The sequence below is a fragment of the Strix aluco genome, chromosome 11 (genome assembly GCF_031877795.1).
Source record: "Strix aluco isolate bStrAlu1 chromosome 11, bStrAlu1.hap1, whole genome shotgun sequence".
NCBI lineage: Eukaryota > Metazoa > Chordata > Aves > Strigiformes > Strigidae > Strix > Strix aluco.
In genome coordinates, this window is record NC_133941.1 from 22,696,086 (window position 1) to 22,711,329 (window position 15,244).

At 38.1% G+C, this 15,244-nt stretch overlaps 1 protein-coding gene across 14 annotated transcripts in view; it reads right to left on the reverse strand.

Annotated features, from left to right (window-relative positions):
• The window catches only part of IQSEC1 (IQ motif and Sec7 domain ArfGEF 1), a 357,026-nt gene that overhangs the window by 185,461 nt on the left and 156,321 nt on the right, over positions 1-15,244 (reverse strand). For 4 of the 14 annotated variants that reach the window (XM_074836701.1, XM_074836683.1, XM_074836684.1 and 1 more), the window contains exons 3-4: positions 9,615-9,704; positions 870-956 (exon numbers count right to left, since the gene is read on the reverse strand). The exons of 5 other annotated variants lie outside the window; for them this stretch is intronic. In XM_074836701.1, coding sequence (XP_074692802.1) covers positions 870-956; positions 9,615-9,704 — 177 coding nt within the window. The remainder of the gene's footprint in view (positions 1-869; positions 957-9,614; positions 9,705-15,244) is intronic. 5 more of the 14 variants (XM_074836685.1, XM_074836687.1, XM_074836689.1 and 2 more) reach the window with 2 other exon arrangements.

Sequence of the window (15,244 nt, forward strand, 5' to 3'; positions counted from 1 at the left end):
ATTTGATTTTTCAGCACCAGACTTCCAATATTTTGATATTAATATTATTCATGAGCTGGCAATTATCACCAAGTTAATCGGTAATAGTAAAAGTAAAAATTAAAGAGAATTTTTTCATGACATGCACAATTTCTTAACAGTTTTTACATTTCTAATTACTTAGATTAGCTGTCCTTTGATGCTTCTCTAAGATGACTGTTAAAATAAACACTGGCACTGGCAGTGCATTGTACTAAGATGCATAATTACTGCTCTCCACATTTGATCAAAGGGAACTTGGAAAACACACAGTAAAGACATCTATGTTAAATGAAGCGTTATTAGCTGGAAAAACATTTTTTTTTTAATGTATTCAGGGCAGATTCTACTTGGCGTCAAGGGTCTGCATCCATTTAAAAACCCCTTACTTTCATTCAAACCAAAAGGCAGTGCTGAGCCTTTTGCAGGTCCATGCCTTTAACCTTCAGAGTGCCACAATACATGGCTTACCTCACATACTGTCAGGAAATATTCAGGGTTTAAAAAAAGTATTGCTCAGAAAAACATCAATATCCTACATAAATTATATTAACATTTCAATATGTTTATTATGTGAGAACTAAACCGACAACTAGCTTCTTCCTACCTTTCAAAGAGTCTAGGGGGATGTGCCTCTTAAAGCACATGAAGCTCATTTTACTGCATAATTCAAGAGTGCCTGACAGAAGTGAACAGGACTATCCTATGAGATGTTAAAAACGTTTGATATGTTTTTCTCTTTTTTTTTTTTTCCCCTTTTAAGACTAACTACTATTCCTTTTCTTATGTCAAATCGTAGCGTTAGATCTCTCTTCAAAAATAAAAAGTGGGTGGACCATATCTACTCTTACCTGTACTCTGAGTGTGTGGCAGGGACAGCTAGCTGGGTATGGTACAATGGAGCTGGACAGCAAAACTGGTGCAGAGTATTTAAAGACCTACGACACAAGGAAAAACACAAAGTCAAAACACCAAGTGTTTAGAAAGGGGCTTCTTAGGAAAAAGCAGGTGCTAGGAGGGATATTTGAAACTCATGGTAACTTTGAAGGAAATTTGACATACAGCTGTCAATTCTGAATCCCAGGAAATAACGAGGGAAAGAGTCCCATGGTTTAAATATACACATCAAGAATGACAGTGATGAACTCTTGCAACGAAGAATCAAAGTTTTGTGGCAGGATTAAGATAAAATGCCGATTTAAGACTTGGTTTTTGCCTTGCCATGCAGAACAGAGGCAAAAGCTAAACACTGAAGGCTAAAATTCCTATGGAAATGAAGCTTCAGACCTGCACATTACTCTGCACCAGTCAAGCTGTTTCTTTGTTAATGAAATTACAAACACAGTGCTTAAACACAAGGAGGAATAATGCGATGAATATGGACATAAGCTTTCTTCAAGCCCAGCAATTATAAACATACTGCAATATGCCACTTATAAATTTGAAAGAATCAAAGTTTCACCCCAATTTTTAGCAATGTTCTGAAACGTGCAATACTAATTTAACTGCTATCATTTGTTCAAAGCATGGAAAAATAAAAAAAGCTTTACAACACAAAAAGATATTCTGCACCCCAGATCATTATGTTTGTATTGCTTCATTAAAAACAAGGAAGAGTTGCAAAACAAGACAAGGTATTGCATCTGAAGTAAAGCTTAGAAAAATCTTTAAGCAACACACAGTACACTTCTCAGCATTTTTGATGTTTGTGCCAGGGAACATTGAACAGGGTTTAGCACAGTAAGTCCTCCATGATAAAACAACCTAATCAAATTTCTTCAGACACAGCATTCTTCTAGGAAATCATAAAAAAAATTAATCAATATTTCCTAGCTCGTAGAGTGTGCACACATGGAAGAAGTAGTCATTAAATTGCAAATCCACATTTAACTTGTAAGCATCCAAACTGCTTATTAATAGCGAGTGTGTGTATGTGTACATACATGCGCCTTTTTTCCCCACTCATCTTTTGCTTGGCATCTTGACAAATGTTTCAGAAGATTGACTTTGATTCTTTTGCATCCCTGAGGCTTAAAGTGAATCCTGTGAGGTCACTTTCTTATAAGATCAAACAGAGTGGTTAAGCAAAAAAAAGTCAGGCTTTGTTCAGAAAGGAGTCAGTTACTAAGCCTTTTTAAAAAAACAAGGTCAGCCTGTTCTGATTTCTGTTGCCAACAGTGTGTCAGCAACTGCATGGCCAAGATGAGTTGGATTTTCTGTTTAAAGATAGCAACCGATGGTAACTCCTAAAAAGTACTTGAGCTTTTGGAAACAGAAGTGCAACACAATTCAGTCATGAGGCAGACTGCCATCATGGGACATACCCTGCTAACACCTCATAGCACGAAATTACTAATTGGTGGCACCTTCAAACCACGTGGAAAGGTGACCAGAACAATTCTAAAGGAAGATGGACAATGTTACTGAAAACATTGATGGACCACGATAAAAGCAGTTAGAACACTCAAAAGCTGTGTTTTCTGACAAGAAAAACATACAATATTCACACAAGTTGCTCCACACAATTCACGGAACCAGGGCAGTACATTATAAGTGTGCATTGCACGATAGTCTCACATTGGGTAGGGAAACCGATCACACTGATGAAATCGCTGCTTCCTGCTTTGTGAATACCTATTTTTTTTTTTTAGTAGAAGCAAAAGGAGGAAATTAGTACGAGAGTGTCCCAGATTCCCTTCCCACCACTCTTTTTTTCCCATGCAAATCTCTGTATTCTCATCAATAGTACCTCTTTTTTCAGAGAATAACCCAGTACATGTATGAAAGTATCTGTCTGGATTCAGTTCTGCTCAGCAAAGTATTTTGAACAGAGCTCGCTCCTGGCTATTCCAGAAATAATTGCTCACAAGGCTCCATAGATCTGTCCTACTCCAACTTTCCTAGGTCCCAAAAAAATCTAAACAATAAAGTCATCCCTGTAATCTCAGTTTGTTCATCTGCAGTTAAGGTTAATACTCACCTATCACACAAGACTGGTTAGGAGCTCAACTGCTTTGAGTTTCTTTTCGAAGGTGCAGTAGAAATGCAAAAGTCCAGCCACCTTGATAGCAAATAAGAAGTGCCAAAGGTTTGTCAAGTAGTAAGTACACTGGCACTCTGGGTGTCATAGGTGTAGGTACGGAGTAGATAAAACAGACAGCAACATTCAACTGCAGACTTGTAATTAAGTTACCACATATCATTGCTGTGTTCCAACAAGAACATCTCAGATGTCAGAGACATATATTCAATACATAAGGTTAAATTTCAGCCATTTCTTAGGGCATTCAAAGATAGGCTCTTTGGCCAACTAGTTACAGAAGCAAACATGAGGTTTGGACTCTGCTCTGAATTTCAAAATTCAAGGGTATCTCAACTCAGTGTTTTGGTTCTTCTAGATCCCATGACTGATGCCCAATCAGCCCGACAAATGATGAGGTTCAGGCTTTACAGCCTCTGCCATAGGGTACTAATTTTACCCAAAGCAAATCCACCTTCTGCTGGTGCAATCTAAGACCCAAATATGGCATTTTATGCCTTCAATCACCTGCTAACAGTACGTCTGTTCATTTACTCCTCTAGAACACATCAGAAAAAGTTCAAGATTCAAATGCCTTTTGGTTTTGTTTTTAAACTATATAGTCAATCAATCAGCCTTCAACACAGGTTGGCATTCAAAATAGAACTGATTTGCTAAGTTATAACACCTAAAAACATCAGAATAAATGTATTTAAATAATTCAGAGGAGAAGTAATCGCTTCCCCCATTCACAGTACCATAGATACTTGGCCCTATTAAGTTTAGTTTCTACATCTCTAATCTATGGTTTTCAAAAGATGATTTAAGATTATGAGTACAGCTACTTCAGCAGTGACAGAAGACAAATTACTAAACCGATAAATGCTTCTTCCGGTAATTTCAGTTTCTGAAACATTACCGCAATATCCCAGCGGACACTGAAGCTTCGCAATTTCCTGCTTCCAGGCCAAGTTTCTTCCAGTTCTCCCCAAGTGCTCACGGACAGGTAACCACTTGTCATTTTTTAAAAGAAAGTTCTTTTGAGAACAGACTAGTCAAACAGTAAAAACAGAACCAAATCTGAAACAAGACCTTGAAATCACAGCTCCCTCAGGATACCAACACAACGAGAAAAATCCAGACACAAAGTAAGTATGCAGACCCGAAGTAGGTTTCACTGTTCTTCTCACTTCTGTATAAATTCCATTATGGGTGCCATTAGAAATCACTCATTTAAACAACACTTCCATATCCATCAGCAAACAGAAGTGACCATTCTTTTTATTCCTTCAGTACTAGTCTTGCTTAGACGTACAAATAAAAAGAAACAGATTACTGATCATCACATAAAGCTACACATGTATTTTTTTTCCCCCATTTTCTCTTACAATCACCAACAAGCCTCCCAAACTCAGTAGACAATTTTCTCAATATTGATTATAAAACAACCTGGGAGAACAGAATAGCAGGCTATTAACTTGGAATTACTTTTGCTTTAACAGGCTACCCTCTTACTGTTTTCAAAATGTCCTCTTAGCAGGCTGGTCACCATCCTCCTGCTCCTGGGAACAGGGCAGTGCTGCCGTGCCATCGGCTGCAGCAGCACCACCACCTCCACCCAGCAGAACGCTGACAGCCTGCAGAAAGCTTGTCCTCCTAACTCTGAATAGCACACGGTATTTAGTACAGGATATGATATCCAACCCTTTTTTATTTTGCTACTGTTTAATTTTAACCATGTGTAAACCTGTGAGTAGGTTGACAGCATTAATAAGCTATCACTGTCTTAGAACTTCTTCTTACAAGATTATCGGCTTTCAAACAGAAGAGACTGAGAGACAGTTATCTCAGATACTTAGTAAAAGTGTATTGGTACAGGACCACAGCTGGGACAAATATTGTCTTTTTATAAAGTTAATGATGTGGCTGATGACAGGAATCTACTAGGTACATTTGTTCATCTTAACTGCTACATTTTCCTACAGCCATATTACTTCATACACTACTCCTCTTCTTTGTAAGAAATAACAATCTGTTCACCTCCATCTGTCAGTATTCTTCCTTTTCTTCTGGTACATTTTTCCATGAGGTGCTGTGTTCCAATGAATATGTGCAAGCACTAGGGAAAATTTATACCACCACAGCCGTCTGTATACCTGGCACTAGTTAACACATAGTCTTTTTAAAATTAGCTTGTAAATAGCTGAAGTGGTAGACAAGCTCAATCCCTATATAAGCCCGTTTACTGCAATGTCATCTGAGCTAGCTAAGAATGATTTGTTGGATTGGATTCATGTCTACAAGCTAATAAAAGGATTACTTCCATTTCTCAGTATTTTATCCTGATGAAGAATAACATTATTTTACAAGTTGAAAATTTTCTTTCTCACATCAATCCAGAGTTATGGGTACAGTTGAGATTAGAAAATACTCTGGTTAAAAACTAGTAAAGTCTGTCCTATTCTCGTTTAATAAATCTAACCATTTCTTTAATAAGAAACAAAATTTGAAATATAAACAAACTGATCACCAAATAGGTGACGAACAATAAAAAGTCATAATAATACAGACTCACATGGCCTCCAGCTCAAAGTTTGCTTTATTAACATATTCATTAACATGCCAGAAGGGCTTTCAGAATCAACACACTGACTGAACCCACAGGACAACTTGCTTTTTGGAAACTCACCCCAGCAGGGAAAACAGCAGATAGCTTTATATGGCAACTCATATAATCTCCTCATACTCCAAGTTTGATTGTAGTTGTCCGGACATGTCCGCTAAGAGGTGATTTAGCAGATGATCCATTCACTATTGCAGGGACAAATTCCTACTGTTCTGACATCAAAGATATTCCTTGCACTACTCAGATCTTCACCCAAAATACACAGGACTGTATGAAGTTGGCTTTTGAAGTAGCACTGAAGAAACTTTTTAATTCAATTCATCTAACTTTATATCCAGCAGTCCGTAGCCAAGTATGTCAAGGAGACTCTGTTGTGCCATATAGCAAATCCTATGGTTTTTTCCACAGTGTTTTCCCTACACACTTTTTTGAAGGCCAACTCTACAAAATTAAATGCTGTTATTGCTTTTATGGTTGCATATGTAAAAACCTTACAGTTCACATGTACTTGGCAGAGATCATCAGACACTATAGAAGACTACAACCAATACCTTTATTCCTATTGTTTCCTTTCCACAAGATGGCTTTCTGTACACAGCTTCTTGGAAACCAAATCACAGGAAGGTAACAAGACAACTCATGGCAAGTAAACATCAATATAATTACCTTGCACTGTAGTCTGAGAGTCAAGAAAACCGCCCCGGTATCATAAAGGAGCACAACCATATGTTCTAGGCCTGCTATGTTGGCATCTCCCTCCTTCCATCTCTGTCCCCTCTCCCATGCAGTAGGTCCTATAACCTAGTTAAAAGCATTATAGAATAGGATTTTTTTCTTAACAGAAATTAGAGATAGTTTCACTACATATCAAAGATGCTCACTAAAATCTGCAGTTTGAAGAGATCGGCACACACAGGCTAGAGTACAGACCACTGAATGTTGCTCAAGAATACATAAAATTTAGTTCTCATCAAAATGATTAAATATCAGCATTTGGACATGTTGCAGTATAAATGCAAACGGACAGGTTCTTGTTTTGAATAATACTACCCTTTCTATATTTCCAACTCAAGTGTCCACAGCTGGATTTTTCAAAAGAACGATTAGGTAAGCTTTCACTGACCTCTCCTCCATCAAAAGGGCCTTAAAATAATTACCATCTCCTGGGACAGTCAAACCAGTACCGTCACACCATACTAAACAAGAAACATCAGTTATTTTTGTCCCATCCTAGAACGCAATGCTTATTAACATTACAGATAATTATTTTAAAAATAATTATTGTAAACTTTTTTGGTTTTATGAAAATGAAATACTAGCCTACATAAACAGGCAAGAGGTAATCCTTTTGCATCCTAGCCAATGCACAGTTTGTAGGCAGCCTCCAATACTGGGTTAGCTGTAACTAGGGTGAATTTAATTAAGATTGTTAATATGTAGACGCTTATAATTAGGAACATTTATTTCCCTTTTGATTAAGTCTTACTACAAAATCATTTATTCTGAAGGGTGATGTACAGTAATTTACACATAAAACGCACTTGTGTCATTGGTGCTTACTAGTCACTTGCAAAAATCTGTAAAAAAACCCCCACACAGCTCAAAACCAGAAATAAAGAAGAGCAAAGAGACATGAAGCTGCATATGATAGAAGGAAAAAAAATCTTTTAGATTAAATCAGAAAATTGATAGATTCACTGCATCTTTTCTATATCTCCCACATCATTGAATTAGGTCCCAGAATTTCTCAAGAAACTACAACTCCCATTACAAAATACAGCCACATTTGTAATTTCAAAGCCATAATCATAATAAAACCAAATCTAAAGAGCGACATCTATACATATTGGATTTGAAGCTCATGAAAGAGAAAAAACAGTAATGTATGAAGAATGAAATTACACAGATATAGCGTAAGAGATTTATAGCAAGGCAAATCCTATTAAAACAATAGCACAATGACACGTTCTATTCAGTGCATCTGAAAAAAGGCTTTTGCTAATCTTAGTCGTTGGACATTGTTGTTTATCTTTTTTTAGAACAGCAACAATCTAGCTTTTTACATTTTAAAATGAAAAAAAAAATCTATTTTTTAAAAGGCAAAAGTCCTTAGCATATATATTATTAGAACATTGAGAGATTTATAGTATTCAAGTTTTCATCTCAAAACTTACTCACGTGTTAAAGAGCTGGTGTATTTAACTGTTTAACATACAGTTTCAGTATTCAGAACAGACCAGTTTTAAAGAACATGAAGATTTTGAGGAGTTGAAATACAGCATTACAGGAGAAGTCCTAGTTCCTATCTTGTTTTCTACAGCAGTGTGCTGAGGTAGGTAAAAGATACCAAACATGTAAGCAGTAAGAGGGAAAACACTGGACAAGATGGTTTGATAAGACTGCAACATCACTGTTAAAGAAAGTAACGTACAGAGATTAAATATTCTTTAACACCACACGATAAGCACGGTAAGAAATTTTGTCCCCTGCTGAGAGTTACAAAATCCCCAAATCCCAGAACTCAAATGAAAATGGAGTCTAACACAAACATTACTACTACTCCCTTGTATAAACATGCAGCATTATATTTAAAGCTGATCCACGTATACCTGGAAGGCTACAACCTGTTTTCCGAGTTCACTTTTCTTATTTCAACTTCCTATGTACAGTCCCAAGTTTATTTTGATTTTAAAACATTTCAACTTAACCATTCATACAATCAACATAAAACAAAAGGCTAAAGAAAACTTAAGAACAGATTTCAATACCCTCTCAATATTCATTTTGAGTAGTTTATTCTTGAATGCTTGAACTCACTATGCCTGCGTGTGGACAGCGCTACTGAACATGATGCAGATTTACTCAAATTAGGACCCTCGTAGGCACTATTAAAATAACTGAAAAAGGCTACAGACGACAACTGCATTAAGATGTATGTATCATCCACTGGCCAACCTAAATTTAACCCTAAAGAGAGAGGATCTTTAGGCAAAGTTCAGAAATGCAAATAGCACGTACAGCCATTTCAAAACACTGGATTAGAAGGGAACCACTGATGGCAGTGAGGGTGGGGGGCAGAGGACAACTTAACTGCACACTCGTGCCTGTTTTGTTCTAATTCTTCCCTGAAGTGGAACAACACTGCAGTATGGTTTAAGAGAAAGCTCACAGTAAGGGTCATGTGGAACCACTAGAATTCAGCTGAATAAAACCACGCCGTGTGGTTTCTGTACATACCCTGCTGCTGACACCACAAACACTATGCAAACTTTAGCATTGTCCTTCCCCTGGCTACAAGTGGATGAGCACTTAGCTCTTCTGCCAAACGTGACAACTCATGCGAAGAGCTGCTGCACTGCATTAAATGAATGAAATATTAAACTCCTGCTGTGCTGACTATAATGTCTGAGAAACTGTTCAAGTAAATAATAAGCAATTAATGTCTTTAGGTTTCGATCAAGCATATATACAAGGACAACAAAAACAAAGCGATATTTTGCCTTACTGATATTATATTGCTCAAGACTGCATTCCATACCCTTGTATTAGTATTTCTGTATTGAAAAGACAGATTACACTTTAACATGACAAAGCATTCAAACAAAATGGAAGAGGGATTCTTGATTCATCATAGACAGAATTCCTAGCATCCTGCATTGCTTCTTGTATGCAAAGTGGGGGGGGGTGGTGGTGTTGTTATTTTTTTCACTGCTAAACATAGACTTACTCACTTTATTAGGTTCGATTTTTAAATACCCATATGCATAAACACAATCATCATCTATGTATTTTTAATATACAGATCATTCATCTGTCAAAAAGGTAACACCCTAAAAATGGTTCGTGGAAAGAAACCTACCAAACAATAAACTGATCACTACTCCCACTTCTGGAATCCTCAACACAGATATCAGAGACGTGATGACAGATGAAGAAGGAAAAGGTACTCACAAATAACACCTTCTGCAAGCCATCCTTGAATGTGTTGTGGATTTGGTATTTATATTTTCTTTCACGCAATCTGAGGTAGAAAAGCTCGCTCTTAAGGAAAAAAAAAAAAAATCACATTCACAGCTTTTGCATGCTCATTCAAGATCAGCCACGGTGGAACATCACAGATAAGTAAACTGGTGATGTAACCAGCATCAAACACTGCATCAGATAAACCCAAAGGCTCTACAGGGTTATATTTTGCAAAGCCAAAAGGTTTTTCCCAGAGAGGAGGTTTAGCAAGCATAAACCAGCCACGCTGTTTTCACATTCCTGGTGGGCTTGCTTTCTGCTTCCAGAATAAGTCCCAAATCTGTATTTATTATTAAACTTCATCACCAAGAAAAAACAATATGCTTTCTCATTTGATATTTAGACTGAAATATAAAAGCACCAAATGTTGCATTTTCGAATGCACCATCTCTGTAGGAACACTGTAGTACAGTCCAAACCAAGAAAAGGCCATTGGTCCTTTTATCTCCATGGTAACAGCAGCATCTGTGAAGACGAACTGTATTCCCTCTTCACTGCAAAGACAATTTATAGTTACATACTATGACATAAACTGATAAGACAGCAAAGCTAATCAGTAGCTAGGAGAAACAGGAACCAAAGTATGAGATTAAACTCTTACTCAAGAGAATGTTCTTACTCAAGAGAAATAGTATTTCTCATGTGAAAAATAGAAAATGAATAACCAATCAAGCTGTTCCTTTGAGCTGATCCAGGTTGGGAATTTGTGAACTTTCCAGCTTAGCCAGCAAGGATAGTTGCTGAATATTTTACAGAATTAGCTTCTTATTTAAATCTCCAGTTATAGGCTTTTGAATGGGGAGACAAAGTTGTTCTTTGCAAAAGAACTACTGAAGAACTTAAAGATTTTTTCCCTTTAAAAGACTTGCCATCATTAACAGCAACAGCAGAGTGACAAGTTTCACAGCTCTACAAACTACTGCCCTCCCATCTCTCCCCTCTCCCCCTCTTAGCACCATCAGTGGTCCAAATATTTCAGCAGCATCATGCTTGTGCACTACCAGTCTCTATCTCCAGGGAAATGGCCATATGTACAGGCTTGATGAGTCACCTACACTTGCTTTTATTTTACTCCTGTCCACAGCAGTCCTCTGTAAAACACAAGAGCAAACAAACAAACAAAAAAACCCCAAACAACCCACAGCACAAAAATGTCCTTTTTTCCTCCCCTTCCCTGCTTCTTGCCCCATTCCAATGCTCAGCACTCAGGCCTTATGCTATCAAGACAGCCAAGCTTCCTCTCCTGCTTCATGAATCAATATAATGACCATCTGCTCACATTATTAAGTTAAATATATACCAGAACACATTGATGAGGGCAGCTCATTTGCCATGGTCAAGTGATCAGTTCATAGCTGCTCCATGGCCAGTTGTAATCTTTCCAGAATAAGAGAGAGCAGGTGGTCAGCCAAATGCTACTAATCACAGTATTACCTATGAGGTTCCCCAGGCTAGAGAGAAGCATGAACTGTCAAAGATGCTGCTAAATAATGTAACTTTGCAAAACAAAAAAACCCACCAACGTAAGGCAAGAGTTATTCTGATGATCTTTGGTCCAAACTGATTTTCAAACTAACGTATTTCATGTCAAAATACCCTAAGGTGCTCTCTTTTGGTCAGTCATTTGACTAAAGCTGAACAGTTAACTTTACAACCTCCCGTTCACCCCCATTTACCTGCCACACAAATTTCTTCCACTCTAGAAATCATGTAAGAACTTTATTTATAGCAGACATGCACTTAGGTTTACCTACTGAGCTTAACTTTCCATCCCAACAAAAGTAAAATTGATGATAATTATTAGAATTGTCAGGGTAGCCAATGGCCCTGGAGTCACATCACCATGTGTTAGTGCTATAGCAGTGCAATAGGAAACCGTAACTAATGGGGAGACAAAATACCCCCGAATTCTCCATGGCCCCCATAATAGGCCTGTAATGCTTGGATACTGCATCAACAGGTACTTAACCAGTATTCATTTTAAGAAAGCTACATCTGTCTAAACACACACTTGATGTGGTGCTGCCCCGCGCAGCAGAACACCAGTGAACTACACAGAATCTGGCCTCATGTGGCAATTCCTAGATGTTTATATACTTCACAAAACCTTCACTGTGAGCTTGATCCTGTAACTCCAACTCACATGGGCTCATGGCATGGATCAGGCACCTTCACAAAACATCCACATTCCACAATGAAGGCCTGATTTGAAGCATGCATACCTTGAAACACACATATGCAACACTGCGAGACATTAACATGATTACTTGGTGTCTGCTAACTTTGGCAGTTAAGTATCTTTTCTACAAATTAAGATAATTCAGAGAAATACAGATTTAAGACAAGTGGTTTTTCTCTTGCACTGAAGACCTAAAGATACCTTCCCCTGCTTCAGAGAAGCTTTATAATGATTCAAATACTACCTCATTTTTAGCAGATACCAAATACAGAGCATTGCAGAAATAGTGCAGTTTTAAAAGGTGCTTGCTTATTGTGAAACTGCACATCACAGCCAAAACCCTCTAATAGCCATCAATGTATCACATGGATAAAAGCCTGCTAAAAAAATAAAACCATTCCATAAAGAGTCCCATAAAACAGCTTCCAACCTACTGTAAAGTCAAGCAGCTCAATTGCCACTGGTGTATGAGGAAGAGAATATACAGTCTTGTCAGCTCAGTCCAATTATTCTGTTTTTAAATCCTGTTTCTGCAGATGTGTGGCAGTGCAGCACACAGGTTGAATTAAAAGTGAAGAATAAGTTATACAAGTATTCAGAAAGGTGCTCTCTGGATGATAATCAATCCAGATCGAGCAGGAAACACTTTGGTCGGGTAACCGAATCTACTAGTCCTGTGAAACAGTTAATCATTTAAGCTATTTTTACAAAAGTCCAGGGTTGAGGGATATGAAAAAAAGACTGCAAAGTCAAATCAATAAGCAAAAGCAAACCGCACAGGAAAGATGCATTATCGGGATTGCAGCAGCGCTAATGCTACAGGAAGGCTCTCAGCTGCTGCACGAGTGTTGACTTCTGTAACCACACAGGGTCAGAGCTGATGGCCACTGCTCCTTCACTCAGGTTTCTTACAAGAGTTCCAGTATCAAGCATATCCAAAAGTAGTAAAGTAATTTAAAAGCTATCCCTCCCTATTCTGTAATGAATGCCATTGAAACCTTCATTTTAGACAGGATAATAGTCACGACGCTTTTACGGTGCACAGCATTTTAGTGTGTGTTTGCTACAAGTATTCCGTTTGGTTCTAGGCTCTGTTTTGATGTGTCCAGATATAACAACTGAAAAAAACACTATCTGGCTCTAAACTCATCTGAGCTCTTACTGTTTTATTCAAGCTAACAGACTAACTTGCCTAGTTTATGTTAAGCATGTGCTCAAGCTGCTGTTTGAGTCAACAGATCTTTAGTTCACTGTCTTCCTCAGTTCTCCCCTAGAACAATATGAAGTGGCCCCGATGAGTAAGCACAGGATAAAGCCTGCCCACATTTGTATCTTAGCAGAATGAATTAAAATGTTTTACAATTGACTGAATACTACAAAGTGAAAAGTTAGTAACTGCGCAGGCTATTTAGCCTTAGCTTTTAACTTGGAAGAAAGGCTTTCCTTTATAAGAAAAATATAGTAAGTAGGACAGAACTGGGAACACCAGGATTGCAGTTTTCCCTAGCATTACAAAGTCTACTCAGCAAGAGACTTGTACAGTATGTTACTCAACGTCACTGTGTGAAAAGACCTAGACATAAGATGCCCAAATCATTATCCTAATGAATTTGCAATCTAAAAGTATTAAATATGAAGACTCTGATCCCACTGAAATGACTGGGAAGAGCTCCCATGGGCATCAGCAGGGGAAGCTTGTCACAACAAGCTTTCAGCTCTACGCAGTCCTACCAACATTAATAACCTGCCAACATCAATAACCTGCACAGCCAGCGAACTGTTTCCAAACCCCATTTTTCTCTGCTGAGATTTCAGTTCCTTCCATTACCACAAGGAATAAACAGATCACCTGAGCAATATCAAACAACGTCATAGAAGATAGCTGCTGTAGGATCTCCGCAGTTTTCATACCACCTATGTTGCGATTCATACACCAGGTGACATTTACAAACCAAAATCACTCTCCACTGCTTGCTGGCTTGTTTGTTTTAAATGAAGGCCTGAATTTATCTTGAATGTTTTGGGGCATACTACTAGACAAAGCCTTTTGTTAGCATTTATTGTATTCTCATGTTTATCATTAACGTGTTGGTGTCTGCATGATTAAGATGCTTAGCTATTTATTCAGTCTGGAAAACCAGAGCAAACCAGGCTTGGGGTTGAAGTTACTAGTGAAGTCACACTGGATAAAGCACACATCCTTCACCCTGCTCCCCTGAGGTCTCAACCTATCTACTCAAATACATAACCAAACAAGTATCCTCCAAATAGGAAAAGAATATTTAGAAAGAAAGCCTTTAAAACCTCATTCTGATATCACTAGCGTGTATAGGAGCAGCTGTGTTGCATGCTATTATGATTGGCCTTGTTTGCTTTACAATGGTATTTAATATCAGACTCTGACTCTTTGTTTCAAAGACCACTCAATTTTTTTCCATACATTTTGTCTCAATGGATTAAACAGTTTGAGACATTTTTCTACTTGCCTCATTATCACTGCCCAAAAAGTGAGTTTATCATTTTAAGACTAATGAGTAATTTGGACATCCAGGACATTCTCTAATCACCTCTGTCAAGAAATATTTCCACAGCCTCAAAATAATACTTGGAGACTATACAGTCTGATCTGGACGAAGTTCATGCCCATATTCTGCGACAGCATCAACACCCTTGGAAATGCTGACACGGGGGCTGCGGGGGCACTGCCCAGCAGCAGGAAGGCTCAGCCGTCACCGTTTCTCTGCGTGCCACATTGCTCTGCTCTGTAGGATGCACCAAGTGGCAGCACTGGTACGTAACTGGCCACTTGCACGGGGCTAACTACCGGGTGGAGCGTTACAGTCCACTATGCACGGGGGATGATGAACAGCATTACGGACCTGCTGATCACCGACTGCGAGATGTGAACCCCTCATCTCTTCCTGTCCTACTCCTGCTTCATTCCTATTGAAGTGAAACTTTACCCCACCTGGTTCTCACATGTGCCACATACTTTATTGAAGTTTGTTACTATGAATTTAAAAAGCATGAAGCGAAACATTAGCTGACTCTTATTGCAGTAATAAAACACACAAGCTCAAAGCAAAAATAAACATTTGTAAACAGACTGCCAAAAATTTCTCAGGTCAGAGTACAGTATTTTAATTTTCAATCACACTTTGAAATATTTTTCATGAATGTATGTAGCTCTGTTCTGAACCCTCTGAATTCTTTTTCCTACTATTTTAGTAAGATGCCCCAAAGCTTTCGTAGGAAGCTGCTCCTAATTTTCAGCTTGGTTGATATACCTTTGCTTGTAATGAATTTCCTTTACAATACTAATTTTATCCCTATATGTTCTGAGCTCTATACACAGATGCTGATGCATTTATCTATTTTC